The sequence below is a fragment of the Lynx canadensis genome, chromosome D3, assembly GCF_007474595.2.
Source record: "Lynx canadensis isolate LIC74 chromosome D3, mLynCan4.pri.v2, whole genome shotgun sequence".
NCBI lineage: Eukaryota > Metazoa > Chordata > Mammalia > Carnivora > Felidae > Lynx > Lynx canadensis.
The window spans coordinates 83075686-83091136 of record NC_044314.2 but is presented as its reverse complement, the minus strand read 5'-3'; the positions used below and the strand labels follow the sequence as shown (position 1 = coordinate 83091136).

The 15451-nt window shown below is 57.7% G+C and overlaps 1 protein-coding gene across 2 annotated transcripts; it reads right to left on the bottom strand.

The window, feature by feature from the left end:
• Positions 1-215: 215 nt before the first annotated feature.
• On the bottom strand, positions 216-7874 carry SDS (serine dehydratase). 2 transcript variants are annotated; one of them, XM_030336153.1, is made up of 8 exons: positions 7702-7874; positions 4368-4522; positions 4037-4076; positions 3652-3791; positions 3453-3544; positions 3000-3227; positions 1183-1307; positions 216-546 (listed from the first exon to the last, which is right to left on the bottom strand). In XM_030336153.1, the coding sequence occupies exons 2-8, from the start codon at positions 4518-4520 to the stop codon at positions 338-340; spliced, it is 987 nt and encodes a 328-aa protein (XP_030192013.1). In that variant the 5' UTR covers positions 4521-4522; positions 7702-7874; the 3' UTR covers positions 216-337. The 2 variants fall into 2 exon arrangements, with proteins under 2 accessions (XP_030192013.1, XP_030192012.1); XM_030336152.1 differs by lacking the exon at positions 7702-7874 and adding an exon at positions 4689-5304.
• Between the last annotated feature and the right edge of the window lie 7577 nt (positions 7875-15451).

Genomic DNA, 15451 nt, shown 5'->3' with positions numbered 1-15451 from the left:
CTCAGTTCTGGCCCCGACCATGGCCCCTTCCAGGGAGGGGGCCCACCCCGCCCTGGGGACCTGGTAGGGGACACGCGGGCAGCCGTCGCCTAGCAGGGGTGGCCAGGATAGTCGCGCAGAGACGCGACTCGCTGGCGGCCGACCCGCCCCCCACCTTGGGGCTTCGGCCCCTCGGCCCAGAAGGAACCGAAGGAACCGCCGGTCGGGGCCGCAGGCTCACCGGCAGACGCAAGAATAATATTTACAGTGAGACGCTGGATAAAACTCCAGCTCCCCCGGGGGTACCTGCCCCCCACCCCCGCCCCGGGTAGGGGAGGCCGGCGGCGGAGAAAGGCCCTCACTCGGGCAGCCCGTTCTTCATGCCCAGCTGTTCCTTGAGGGCCCGCAGCTGGCCCAGACTGATGTTGCTGCCGCCACAGACGATGACCACGAGGGAGGACAGCGGGGCACGGAGCTTCCCCTCCGCTTGAAGCTTCTGAACCACGCGGCTGTACACGGCGGCCAGGGCCGCCCCGCAGGCGGGCTCCACCAGGATCTTCTCGTCATCTGCCAGAGGAGGGGGTGATGAGGGTGGGGCCTGGCTTCCGCGGGGGGGCAAGGGGACTGTTGGGTCCCTGGGAAAGACTCGGGGCTAGGAGTCTGGGCACCAAACCTCCCATCGCTATCCTAGTTGACCTTCGGAGCCCTGAGGCAGGGCTAGGTTTCACCCGGAGCGCTCCCGCCGATGCATGTTAACTGCCCGAGCACTGTGTTGAGAAGGCTTGGGCCGTCGCTTGAGCAAGACCGCCATGGTTGATTAGCCAAACTGCCGGCTGGTACAGGAGGATTAAGTGCTCCCTTTCGTGTGTGTGTGTGTGTGTGTGTGTGCGTGGTCCCTGTCCTAGGCTGAACCCAGAAAGAGTCCAACCGCATCACAGACCCACTTCTGAAGCCAACCCTGGGGTTGGCTTTCCTTTTTCACCCTGGCTACCAGGAAGCTCCCTGCTATCATGGTTATCAGTCCTCTTCACTTGTGGCTTTGGCCTTTCTATTTATACCGCTGCCTTGTATTATCTTTCATTAACGGGAAGTTCTAGCAAGGGGTGGGAGACAGAACTGTGAGGAAAATTTGTCGTGAATGCGATCTGTTAGGACACCAGTTAGTCCCTGAGCCGGCAGGGCTTGGAAGGGCTTGGCACATACCCACAAACTTCTCAATGGCGGCCACAGCCTCCTGGTCCGAGATCACCTCAGAGAAAATGGGGTGTTCCTGAAACAGCTTCAGGGCCTGAGCCCCCACGGTCTTCACGCACAGGGCCTTGGCCACGCTGGGAGAGGTGGCGATGGAGAAGAAGGCCGGAACGGGGGAAAACAGGAGGGAGGAAGGCGGCAGAGATCGGGACGAGGGGGGATAGAAAGAGAAAAATGGATTTGAGAGGGAGGAGGGAAGTGGGGTCCACGGGCAGGGGCGCGGGGCATGCCCTCTGTGGCTGTAAAGCACTGAAAGGCCCCGGAGGCTCCCGCCAGAGTGAGGTCTCCTCATAAGACGCGGAGGCGTGAGTGGGGTAAATAGCCTATCCTGATCCACGCGGACGGAAAAGCCCCCTTGCGGTTCCCTGAAAGGACGCCACCTGCTCGACCCTCCCTCAGCCGGGCACCACTCTGCCCGTCCAAGTCCCGCCCTGTCCTTCAAGGCTCAGGATGAAGGCCACCTCCTCCAAGGAGTCCCCCGGGGACTCCAGTGCCTGTGTCTCCGGACGGAACTCTCGAACGGTCGGTCCTCCCCCGTACACAGACAGAGCGACCCCTTCTCGAGGGAGTATGAGGTACCACCCGTTTTGTGCGCATTTTTAAATCCTCACGGCTGTGTTTGCCGTTCCACTGGTTCGATTCCGTGGAAGAGGAAACCCAGGCAGAGAGCACGCGGGTCACTGGCCCACGGTTATGTGTTCAGGGAGTGGTGGTGGGACCTGCACGCGTAATCGGTGCCTTGTCTTTCTCCCCGCCCTCCCTGGAGTCATCGCCGGCCTTATTCCCAGCTCACGTCTCCCATGAGCACCTGCAGCCTGAACCACCTGAGCCCGGAGCCCTGGCACGTGACTCGTGGTAGGCGCTCCGCCAGGATCAGAGGCCAACATGGTGGCTGCTGGGTACCAGGCTCAGGAATCCACAAGGAGGTCTCACCTGGACTCAGTCTTCCCTATCCGAGGTAGGGACCTGTCTACCCAGTATCTATTCTAGCTGCACACGTGGAGACCCGATAGGAAGACATTTCCCAGCCTCCCCTGCAGTAGTTGTGGCCATGTGACTAAATGCTGGCCAGAGAGAGGTCAGTGGAAGTGCTGTGTCTTTAAAGGCAGGGGGCATGGCTCTTTCTGGCCAGATGGACCGTGGGTGTGACAGTTGGCACTTAGGCAGCCCTTTTGGGCCGTAAGGCTACATGATGAGGATGACGGAGAACAAACTCGAGGAACCCGGACCCCTGGCTTCAGGGAGCTCCCTGCCCCGAGACTGTGTACCTCTAGACATTTTTTTCACTTTATAGAGAGGAAGTAAAGCTCCATCTTGCTTCAGTCACTGTTACTTGGGCCTCCTGTGTAACGTGCCAAACCCAATCCTAATTACATACCATCTGTCAAAGGTTCGGGGCTGGAATATGAACTCCTTAGGAGCAGGGGCTGTGTTTGTTCACCACCCTGTCCCTGGGATCAGCAATGCTTGCACCTGTTAGGGGCTCAGGAAATGGTTGGCAGATTAACGAGGGGTGTAAAACCCTGTGGCAGGGGCCTCGGTCAGTGATTAACAGTGAGGAAATGTGACGTTCATCCTACAGAGTCACACAGACCTGGGCTCGGTCCCAGCAGACCCACTCTCCGGCCGTGTGACTCTGGGCAAGTGGAAAGCCTCAGTTTCCTCGTCTGTAAAATGGGACGGGTCGCGGGGCTCTGCCTCGCAGCGGGCCCCGAGGTGGGCTTCCCAAGGCCTGCTGAACATCCGCCGGAGGGGGCCCCCCTGCTCACCTGGTAACCTGGGGCAGGGAGACGAGCTTGCCCGCGGTGGCGGCGGCGTGGAAGCTGTGGGCTCCGGCGGTCTCCATGGCGATGACGGGCACGTCCCCCCAGCCCACCTTCTGCAGCCCCTGGACCACCCCGCACAGCAGGCCCCCGCCACCCACCGACAGCGCGATGGCCCCCGGCTTTGCACTCAGCGTCTCCTTCAGTTCTTCCACGATGGAAGTGTGGCCTTCCCTGGAGAGTTAGGGACCGGGGCGGGTCAGGGCTGGGCTCCCTGGAGACCCCACGGGGGCTGGGGGCGATCCTGGAGACGCTCGTCCTCAACCCAGGCGGCTGACGGGCTTTGGGCCAGTCGCCTCCTCCCCACCTCCACCCGGGTTTCCGGCTGCCCGCATCAGTCACCTGCCCACGAGAGCCCTCTGTCGCCCCCTGCACCGGGTGCCTTGGGGCTCCACATACCAGATGAGGGGGTCGTCAAAGGGAGGAATGTAGACCCAGCCTGGGTTGTTCTTTGCCAGGGCCTTGGCCAGCTCAAAGGCCTCATCCAACATCTGCAAGACCACAGGGGAGGTTGGAGAGGGTGAGGGGCTGGGGGGACCCTGCCCTGCCACCAGGTGCCCCCCCGCCCCGTGGTCCCTGCCCCCGGGTTGGTGCTCACCTCACCCACCACCTTGACCACGGCGCCCTCATTCTTGAGCCGCTCGATGGTGAGGGCAGGTGTGGTGCTGGGCACGACGATGGTGGCAGGGATGCCCAGCTTCCTGGCGGCATAGGCGGCTGCCATGCCTGCGTTGCCCGCTGCCGGGGATGGGGTGGAGAGTGTCAGTGAAGGATGGCCTGGGAGCCCAGCTGGGACTGTCGTCCCCAGCCTCGGGGCTCCGAACACCCTCCCCCCCCCCAGGTGACTTCCCGCCTCCCCCCCTGGAATTCCGAACGGGGGCTGCCGTGGGCGTTTGTAATGGCTCGTCGCTGGGGAAACCAGGGCCCAGAGAGGTAGAGCGCCCGGCCCTGGGACACACAGGAGGAGGCACGCCGCCACTGACCCGAGGAGCAGACGAAGTGTTCACAGCCTTGCTCAGCCCACTGTGGAGACAAGGGGGGAGGGTCAGGCCCACGTCCCAGGCTTTCCCCGGGCTCTCCCCTCCCCCAGGGAGTAGGACTTCGTATTGCCCTTGCCTCTCCGCGGACATCGCCCCTCCCCAGAGGGCCTGGCTCAGGGAAGGGTGCGGGGGAAAGGCAAGCAAATGACGGCTCTGGGACGAGTCCACGGGCAGACCCTCCCGCGCGGGCACCGCCTCTTTGGGAGGAGTGCTAACCGCGGACGCGTTGTGGGACTGGCCCCCTCCCTCGGACGACGCGGAGCCCATCCCGTACCATCCTGCAGAGATGTCCGATGCCCCGGATCTTGAAGGAGCCTGAAGGTTGGACGCTGTCCATCTTGAGATAGACGCTGGTGCCCGCCACTTTGGACAGGGACATGCTGTCACGGACGGGGGTCCGCACGTGCAGGGGCTCTCCAGACGTCATTGCTGGGAGGCGGGAAGGAAACCCAGATGGTCGGGAGAGCCGGCCCCGGGGCCCTCGGCGCACCTGCCGGCGGGCCCTGCCCTCCCCTCCCACGAGGCCGAGGGAAACGCCCACATGGGAAGCATCCCGGACGCCTGGATTCCCATCTCAACTGAGCCACCTACTCACCAGGTGACATCAGACGAGCGATGCCCCCTCAGCTCCAGCTGCCTCGTCTGTAAAACGGGGGGGAAGCCCCCCTCCCCCCCCCACCAGGGCACACTGTGCTGGGAAGCTGTGAACTCGGAAATAGCATTGGGACCTGGCACCTGTCAAGGGGCGTGACTCAGATGGTTTCGCAGGGGCGGATGCAGAGCGAGCTGCGAGACGGTTACGTGCTAAAAAAGGGGCAGGACGGCGGGTATGTATAGTCTGTGTGAGGACATGGGGACACACACACACACACACACACACACACACACACACACAATCCATAGGCTTCTGCGGGCATAGAACATCGCAGGAAACGCACAAGAAACTCGCTAGGGTGAGAAACGCTCTCTGGGGAGAGCGGGCACTTGGCGTCCCTTTTCGTGCTATTTAACTATTTTGCTACGAAGAGGTATTGCCTCTTTATTTAAACACGTGTTTTTTTTTTATACTAACCTTTGGAAAGCCCTGTACCCAACCAGGGAAAGCTTATTATTATTATTATTATTTTATAATAGTTACTATATTGTTTATTAATTGCTTATGAAGCGATTACCATGTGCCAGGCACTATTTTAAACTTGACAGATATATATAGTTTAAGTTTACCTATTTATTTTGAGAGAGAGAGAGAACATGAGCAGGAGAGGGGCAGAGAGAAAGAAGGAGTGAGAGAATCCCAAGCAGGCTCTGGGCTGTCAGCCCAGAGCCCGACGCGGGGCTCAGTCTCATGAGCGGTGAGATCATGACCTGAGCCAAAATCAAGAGTCAGACGCTTAACCGACTGAGCCATCCGGGCACCCCTAAGCTTTACCAATATCAATCCACTTATTCCTTTGACCAATCCTGGGAGGTGCCATCATTATCCCATTCTCCTGATGAGGACAAAGGCTCGGATTGTGTTTCCCAGGATGGATGGCCCCTGCAAGCCCTTCCCATCCCTTCATGATGTGACACAGATGCTTTTCTCAGTGAGAGGCGGGCTCTGTGTTTCCTCCCCTTGAGCCCTGGAGGAGGGGGGTGGTCTGTGGCCGCAGTTGGAAAAGACACGATGCGATTTCCAAGCGGTGGTGTGCTTGTAAACGTTCAGCAATGGACTCTCCCAAGACAAAGCCCCGATTTGTAGCGGGCGCACTTCTGTTCTGTACGTAACCTTCTCCAAGGCCACTCTCGAGCTACCAACATGACGTCATTGCCTGTGGAGCTGGGAAGAGACGGCACAATCTGCTGGCTCCAGTGCAGCGCTGCTCCCCAGGCCAAGTCACAGAAGGGGACACAGCCTCCGCCTGGCCGTCTCTCTGCGGCAGCCCCCCTCTCGAAACCCAGCTGCCAGGATGGGAGTAAGCCCAGGCCGCATGCAGAGGCCACATGTAGGTGCCCTACCTGACAGCTGATGGCCAGACATGGCGGGGTGACCTTGAGATGTCACCCTGCAGCCATCTGAGAGACCCCAGTGCGAACTGCCCCGATAAGCCCCAGGGCCATGACAGACAACAATACGATGAACGCTGTTGACCTTGGGGCGGTTGGTCACACGGCAACAGGGACCGGAATATTAATGTGACTTGCCCAAGGCCACACAGCTAGTTAGTGGGGGAGGCAGGACTGGATGAGACAGTCTAGCACCCGGGCTGCAGGCTGTGGGCGCGGCTCAGGGCTCCCCTTCTGCACGGGCTCTGGGTGATCGAGAAGCTGAAGTGGCCCAGAGTCTGGCCACCACACACGTCCCTTCTCCTCCTGGAGTCTCCCCAACTCGGGCTGAGCCAGAACTGATCAGCGGGTGGTTGCGTGGGGAGCCTGTCTGGCCGTCCCCATGTCCTTCTCCGTCCCACACAAGGCTGGCTGCCCCTCCCCACCCACCCCTGCCCCATTTCCAGTGACCCACCCGGTGCAGCCCGCTCTGGCCATGGCCTCCAGCTCAGGCCTCTGGCTCCCAGAGAGGGCCATATATGCCCGGCTCAGAAGAAAAGTGAGGGATGGGGTTCCTGACCACCTCCCCAGCCTTAGCTCCCCCACATACGGACAGCTGATGTCTGTGTGAATTAACTAACATCCAGGGCCTGGGAGCGGGAGCCCCTGAACGGATACCACTTCTCCCCTAGGTCTCCTGAACAAAAGCTGGAGACTAGATGCACCCCATTACAGAAGCGTCCCCATATCTATTTGATTATTACCCTCCTGGAGGTTATTCCTGAAACAACGGCACCCCCCCTTCTGGCTGACGGGACCCCGTGTGCGTGTCGCCAAGCTCTGGCCTCAGGGAGCTCTCCGGGTTGGCAGTGGGGGGCATACTCCCAAGACTGCTTTCGGGCGGATTTGGGAAGCCTCTGCCCCCACCTGGGTCTGGTTGCACCACGGATGCCTTCAGATGAGGGGCAGGGACCCCCTATGGGCACTGCTCCCTCCAGCACAACATCCTGGGGGGGGTGCAAACACGGAGGAGGGAGGGGGCTGGAAGCTGCCATGTGTCCCCTCTCGCTCAGAAGTCACCCCCCCTCGGGGCGCCTGGGCGGCTCAGTCGGCTGAGCATCACGACTTCGGCTCAGGTCATGATCTCCCAGTTCGTGGGTTCAAGCCCTGCGTCGGGCTCTGTGCTGACAGCTCAGAGCCTGGACCCTGCTTCGGATTCTGTGTCTCCCTCTCTCTCTGCCACTAATCCACTCGCATTCCGTCTCTCAAAAATAAATAAACATTAAGAAGAAGGAGAAGAAGTCACTACCCCTCTCATAGCAAGAGCTCAATAAAAACGAACTCCCATTTTGAGTGCACTATCTCACCCTTCCCACTGCCTGATGAGGAAGGGTCCATCATGACCCCCATTTTAGAGAAGAGACCACTGAGGCCCAGAGCTAGATGCCAACGCAGCCGGTCTGGCTTCAGAGCATGGGTTTTTACGCTCCACGGACTCTACCTCCTCGCCTTGGCCTGGAACCTGCCCCCTCGCTGGGCCGCAGGCACTCCAGTCTGGGGTGGGGCTGAGGAGGGGTACTTACCTGGCCAAGGAGGCTGGACAGAGCGAGCAAGCCGGGAAGGGACGGCCAGGAGGTGATCTAGATGGATGGACTGGGTAGATGGGCCTCGGACAGATGGAGGGTAGCGGGGCAGGTGGAGGGTCTCCGGATTTGTCCCAGGGACTACCGGTCTGGGCCTTCGGTCCCAGGCTTTATTCCCCGGGCGCCTCCCGGCAGCCAATGGAGCCCCGGGGCTGGCCACGCCCCCCGCCAGGCCCCGCCCCTGGCCGCTGGCCCGGGGGCTTCCGGGAGGGGAGGGGGAAGCTGGCCGGGCTTGTCCTGCCTGCGGCTCCCTCGGGTCTCTGTCCTCGGTGGCCACCTCCCTTCCCCACCCCCACCCTCCCCCAGGGCCTGCGGGAGGATGGCGTGAGACGGTGCACTTAGTCACTAGCAGGTGCTCGGCACCTAGTGGGCCCCCAGGGGAAAGTGGGTACTGTCACTACCCTCATTTGACGACAAGGGAAGCGGAGACCCACGTGGTGACAGACATGAGCCGGCCCCGGACCCCAGTGGGCTGCAGTGTGAGCACAGGTCTCCGTTGCCTTCCTCTGGCGCTCTCGGTGACGCTTTCGTCTCGAAGGGGCAGATGGCCTTCTGGGGACCACCCTGGCGGGTCGGGGTTCAAGTCCTGGCTCTGCCGGTTACTAGCTGTGTTGTCCCGGGCAGGTCCGTTTGCCTCCTGGAGCCTCCCTCTGCTCATCCGGAAGGTGGGGGGGGGGGGGTGAAAATGGAACCTCCCTCCGCGGATTAGATGACCCAATAACGTGTGGACCTGCTCACTCCCTGCCCCCTGCTGAGTCTCCTGTCTGTCTGTCTCTGGCCATGGGCAGGGGTCCGTAAGCCCCCAGGGGTGCTGCGCGCACACACGTCCGGCTCGTCTTTTCCGGCCCCTTCAACAAAGCCCTCTTGTCCCGCTGGCCAGGACGAGAATAGCAATGAGACGGAGGGCCGCGAGGGCACAGACAGCCCGCCCAGCCGTCCCTCTCACGGGGTGCAGCAGGACTGAAGACGCGTGGGCATCGCGAAGCTCCCACGCGGTAGGCACAGCCTCCCTGTGTGCATCTGAGCGTATACAGCCGGCACTCACGACGCCCAAGCCGCTGCCTGCGGCCGATCCCGTTCCGAGTGTGGCCGTGTGGGGTCTCGCTTAACTCTGGAACCGCCAGGCGAGTGGGCGTGTTGAGCCCCCTGTCGCAGGTGAGCAGACAGGCTCAGGAAGTCGGAGTTCTCTGGCAGACGCAGGACTGGGGGGTGGGGGCGGGCGGCCGGGAGCTGCCGGGGGTGGGGCAAGTCGAGTCTGTCTTTCCTGAGACTTCTGCCCGTTGTTTCATTCGCTTCAGCAAGAATGTGTCACTGCTGTGATTTGAAAACCACCCCGTTAAGACAGCCAACCGTGTGAGCGCCCGAAAGAGGACCAAAGGCCACACGTACACCCCCGTTGTGGACACCCGCCACTTGCTCCCCTGTGCCCCCTCCCTGGAAGGTCTTGGGGGAGGAGGGGCAGCCGTCCCTGTGCAGAGCTCAGCGGGATCAGTTCGGGCCTGTGACTCTCCCGTCCCGAGGTGTGGCAGCTTTCATACAGCAAGTGAGTCACTTTTCTGACGGGCCCAGGTTCAAATCCAACTTTGGTCATCGACTTGCTGTGTGACCTTGGACGAGTTACTTAACCTCTCTGTGCCTCAGTTGTTGTTGTTTTTTAACTGATAATAGTGTCCGCTTTGTAGATTTGTTACGAGGATTGAAACCGAACTGGCGTAAAGTTATAAGGATAGTGTTTGGCGAGTGGTGGACCCTTGAGAGGTGATGGTCATCCTTATTTTCTGGTACTCAAGAAGGCGTTTGAGTTGTTAGCTCTGGCTGATGGGGAACAAGGGCTCTTCTCTTCCATCTAGTCCTCCTTTGAAAGGGCTTCAGAAGTAGGGGCAGAAAGTGCAACTCACCCTCTCCCATTTAGCAGATGGGCAAACTGAGGCCTGGATCTATCCAACGTCGGAAGGCCAGGGGGCAGCGCAGTCCCGGTCCCGGGAGGAGGGATGGGAGTCTGGCTGGGGAACCTTGGGCAAGCTGCCTCCCTCTCCTGGCCTGCTGCTTCCATTACATCACACCTTTTCCAGAAGCGTCCCCGAGGATGGCCAAATCAGCGTGTCCTTGGCCGCGGGAGGCGGGGGTTCTGACGATTGTTTTCACAGCTCAGAGAGGAACGGACAGCTCCCCTCTCTGTTTGCCCACCCTGGCTGGAGCCGCCGGCCCTGGAGTCTGCTGATTGGTTAGGGTCTCTGGCTCCCGAACCCGTCAGACCTGGGTTGAAACTGACACCCGGGTGTGACCTCAGAGAAGTCGCTTAACTTCCCTGAGCCTCAGTTTCTTGCCCCCAGAAATGGGGATGATGATACCTCCCGGGTCTGGGTATTGCAGCCTAGGGCCGGGCACAGAGTAAGGGGTCCGAAAATGGTAGCTGCCGTTCTGATCGTCTTCGATCTCATTATCGTAATCCAGGACCTTCCCACACTTGCTGGGCCCCTGGCCCTGAATCTCCCTTCCTCGTTCATGTTCCCTCCCCAGCCAGTCGTGGGTTAGTGCCTCTTTGGGATTCTGCAGCCTGGCGGCCCCTGGAGTCTCTCCCTGGGAGCTCATAAGCAGCCTTAATCCTCTATCCGCTCAACATCCTGTTGGGCACGGGACGGCCCCCCACCAAAGAAACACAAAGGGTCATCTGGCCCCAAATATCAGTAGTGCCAAGGTTAAGGAAACCTGCGTAAGGTAATATGGAATGAGACCCATACCTCCCTCATTCTACCTTCTCTACTTCTATTAATATGACCAGGAGAAATGAATTAATCCCACCCGGGTGACATGTGCTTTATCTAAAAAGCTGTTGTTCTGTATCCAACTGCTTCCCAATCGACCTCCAGAGAAGTTAAACGATTTTTTTTTTTCTTGGTGAAATTAACCCAATCAGATAAGGCCTATCTTGTTTTGGACGTGATGCACTTAACCTCTGTGATTTCTACTGTGGGGCTTGGCATTCAGTCCTCTTCATGTTCATTCGCCTGGCTTCGGTCCATCATTTGATTCGATTGAGACTTTGTGACCCCTCCTTCGGTCATTGGACAGAGCCGTCTGTAGGGACGCCTCCCGGCTTTGCGTCATCCGAAAATGTGACAACAGTCTCTTGGTGGGCCTTTGTGGCTAAAACTGGCCACGGCCAAGGTCAGGACCCCAGGGCCACACTGGGCCTCCCCCTTGGGCTTATCATCACCCATCAATCAACATGTGATGGGTGGAGTTGGCTAGGTCCAGGTGGCCTCTGAGGGATTTTGTCCAAAGTTCATAGAAAAATCAAGATATTTGCAGCAGGATTAAATCTCAGACCACACACTCCATGTGCAACAAATGGAGACTTCTTTATTTTCCCCTAACCCTGCTTAATTTTTTAATTATTTTTTTTAATGTTTATTTTATTTATTTTTGAGAGAGACAGAGACAGAGACAGAGTGCGAGCGGGGAAGGGGCAGAGAGAGAGGGAGACACAGAATCCCAAGCAGGCTCCAGGCTCTGAGCTGTCAGCACAGAGTCTGACGCGGGGCTCGAACCCACGAACCGTGAGATCATGACCTGGGCCCAAGTCGGACGCTTAACCGACGGAGCCACCCAGGCGCCCCCAAGGCTAATTTTTATTTATTTCACGCAGATAATTAGCTGGAGGCAGTGAGGGGTTTCTCCTGCTCACCAGAGACGGCAGGGACATTCAGGGGCCAAGGCGGTCCAAGGTGGGGTGCCGGGTGGTTCTCAGCTGTCTGCCCCCTGACCCCAGCTCGCCTGGGGGCCCTTCCTCCTTCCCAGCCACGTGGGCCCTTGTCCTATAGTCTGGGGCCCGTGGCAACTGTTCCAGAGAATGCTTGGAAACTCAAGGTGTCTTCCCCGAGTTGTGGCCACTGCCACAAACCCTCTCTCTTATTTCGTCGTTCCCTCCTTTCCCAGAGGCAAAGAGCACCCCCTGCTTGTAGGACGCCCCCCCTTCCGCCTCCCCCGGCAGTGGAGCTGGGGAGTAGGTTCCTTCCAACTCTCAACTTTGCGGGACATTCGTGAGCCAAGCTTTGGTAGCTTGAAACTGTCCACCGAGGGAGTGGTGACACGACGGACATCAGCCGATGCCGTCAATCAGGACTCTCCTTCCCTTGCTTGCTTGCTTGCTTTCTCCATGTGTCTTTGTCTCTGTCTCTCTCTCCTCCCCGGGGAGGGAAGTAACGGGGAGGGAGTGATAAGTTCATAAGCTCAAAAGATTATTCCTCCCTGACACACGCCTCACCGCATGCATTTTCCCGGCCACGCAGACAAATAACCGGCAAAAACTGTGCTGATGATCCGGATAGCTCCCGTTCGCTGCCCCTTCTTTCTCTGAGGCTTGCAACCCATCCCTTTTCCAGCTTCTTCTCTGTCATCCGCTAGCTTCTCGACATCTCTGTCCCAGGGTTGGGCCTGTTTCTGTCTTCGCTGTGAAACACAGGACTTCTGTGACAGAAGCTCTATGTTAACGGGAGTAAAAACAGCCCCATTATGTAAGCCCTCTCGGAGGAGAAGCTTTCTGCACAGAATCTGCTTGTAAGGGGTATTGTTTATTTCCCGCTACTTTTGTAGGTCTGGGGGTAGGGACTTTGAAAAGCCCCTTTTTAAATTTTAGAACAGGTTTAGACGGACCGAAAAGGAACTCTAAAACTGCGTAGATAGTGCAGGGACTTCCCGGATACCCGGCTTCCAGTGTCCCCTGTTGTTAACGACTTACATTACTGTGGTACATGTGTCACAGTTACGGATCCAGGACGGGCGCGTGGGGGGCTCAGTCGGCTGGGCGTCCGACTTCGGCTCAGGTCATGATCTCACGGTCCGTGAGTTCGAGCCCCGCATCGGGCTCTGGGCTGACAGCTCGGAGCCTGGAGCCTGCTTCGGATTCTGTGTCTCCCTCTCTCTCTGACCCTCCCCTGTTCATGCTCGGTCTCTCTCTGTCTCATAAATAAAAATGTTAAAAAAAATAAAAAAAAAATAAAAAAAAACAATTATTGATCTGATATTGATACCCTGTTACTCCCTGAAATCTGTGCTCTATTCAGACCTCCTGGTTCTTCCCTAACGTCCTTCCTTTGCCCCACAGTCCCATCCAGGGGCGCGCGCTATGTTTTGTCCTTGTCTCCTTAAGCCCCTCTTGGCTGTGACATTCCCCAGACTTTTCCTTGCTTTCCATGCCCTTGGCAGTTTCAAATCGTACCGGCCGTGGATTTTGTGTTGTGTTTTGTTTTGTTCTCATGAGTAGGATGGGGTTCGGGGATCCGGGGAGGAAGACCGTGGAGGTGATGCGGTCCTCTCAGCGTTCTCGCATCACGAGAAGGCCCTGTCAAGTACGGACGTGACTTATCACTGCTGATACTAACCTTCACTGCCCGGTTGAACTGGTCTTTGTCAGGTGTCTTCGTGTAAAGTTCCCTCTTTTTTCCGGGTGTGGGGCTTTTTTTTTTTTTTCTTTTAGGAGAGTCAGAGAGCGAATGGGAGAGGGAGAGAGAAAATCTTAGGCAGGCTCCATGCCCAATGCAGGGCCTGACACCGGGCTCGATCCCACGACCCTGGGATCGTGACCTGAGCCGAAGTCAAGAGCTGGGCGCTCACCAACTGAGCCACCCAGGCGCCCCAGGTGTGGGATTTTTAAAAGTTGTGTCCATCTGAAAAAAAAAAAAAAAGTTGCATCCATCTGTATGCCACACAGACCGAGTGTTTGTTTTGGGGACTTACATCCCTGTTGGGTCGTTGTCTTTCTGTCTGCGGGCCACTCAAATCTGTCTGGCTTGGGGCGAGGGCATCGTTACGCAAAGCCTAAGGATTTCCCGATGCTCCTTGCGTTCCTGGTGACAGTGATACGTCTCATGTTGGGTCCGCACTGTCTCTTAGATTCTTCAGAATTTTGCTGCCCAATCCAGTCGCCGGTGGCCACTCGCAGTATTTAGGTTTAATGAAGATCGAACAAGACTTACAGTCCAGCTCCCGACTTGTGCAGACACATCTCACGCGGGCAGCAGCCGTAGGTGGTGATGAGGGGCTAACACATTGGACAGCGCAGGTGACGGGACATTTCCATCCCCGGTTTCATTACGGCCCCCGTGTCTCCTCACCCCTCTCCTCCCTCGTCCCCAGTTCCCAGGTCCCCCAAGGACAACCAACGAGATCGGCGTTGTTCTCCACGAGCCTACAGGTATTTACGCAACCGCAGGCTGGTATATGACGCACTTTGGGTCACGGTTCTTCGTAAAAAGAAAAGAAGCTCTTATCCACCGTACGTACATATGTTCTCCTCTTCTCACTTACAATGCGTTGTGACTGTCTCTTTGGGCCAATAGAGTTGCAGCTAATTTATTCTCTGCGATGACTGCATAAAATTGCGTGCTGAGAGTATTCTTTGTTTGCTGTTCCGAACAGGATTCTAAGAAACCTTCTCATACTCATATCCCTACCCTGTGGCACTTTTCACTTTGGAGAGTAAACCTCTTAAATTAATGTGTCTTGGTCAAGGGAATGGGTATGGATTAAATTGTAATCGCTATCGACAGATCTATTTTCCGAAAGGCTGTAGCAATTTCTGGTCGCCCCAGCCACGTACGAGAGAGCCCATTTTCCCTCATGCTCACCAGCCCTGGTTGTTGTCGTTTTCATGCTTTTGAAGAGTTTTTGGCAACCCCATTGGTTTTTTTTTTCCCCCCTAAGTTTATTTTTGAGAGAGATGGGGAGGGAGGGAGAGAGAGAGAGTGTGGGAAAGGGTCAGAGCGAGAGGGAGAGAGAGGGAATCCCAAGCAGGCTCCACGCTGCTAGCCTAAGCCAGTCAGGACCCCCCCCAAAAAGCTTTTTTTAGTGGCATTTTATTGTTGCTCCGATTTTCATCCCTAACACTTTATGGCATCTATGTACTGATATGTCGGCCAGGAATGTATATTTGTTTTCATGTTTTCATCTCTCCTTCCCTAGTGTCTAGGTTTTGGTTTGGGGTGATGTTTGCTGAATGCCTAAAGGAAAGGCTTCATTCTGAAAGTCTGGCAAGAATTTCCCTTGGTCTTGCTTGAGGGCAGATGTTAAGCTGTTTGCTCCCCCCCACCCCCCCGCTGGCTTCAGCTTCTCCATCCAGAAAGGGGTTGGATTAGGCCCACATAGATTGTTCCAGCTCAGACATGATGGCTGTGGGTTTGTAAGTCTCTGAGGACAAGAGCATCCGGGTTGGATGTGGGCTCCCTTGAAGACTGGTCCTGTGGCCTGTTTGCTGGGCAACTTGGGCCAAATCGCTCGGCCTTTCTGTGCCCTCTGCTTCTCCCTTGATAACTGACTCCTTCTTTTCAAGGGCGAGAGAGACGGGGAGAGTTCCGGTGTGCAAGGGTCTCAAACTCAGAGATCTCAGGGGCCGGGCGGGGGCCTGTTGGGTGTTGAGGATGCCACGGGGAGGGGTGGGGACGGTGGCAGGTGGAGAGCCACCTATACTGTGTTAGAGGACATGGTGGGTTAGCTCCAGTCAGCGGAAACGCGGCCCCCGGGTTTGAGACCCTCTCTGCGCTAGAAGGATTTAGCGTCTTGGCGAGAGTCGAGGGATCCGAGACCTCCGCTGAGATGCCGTGTTGCATCGGACATCAGAAGACCCGGGTCCACATCCCAGCTGGGTTAGTCGCGGGCTAGGCTAGCCCCGGTTGGTGCAATGCTGCCCCCG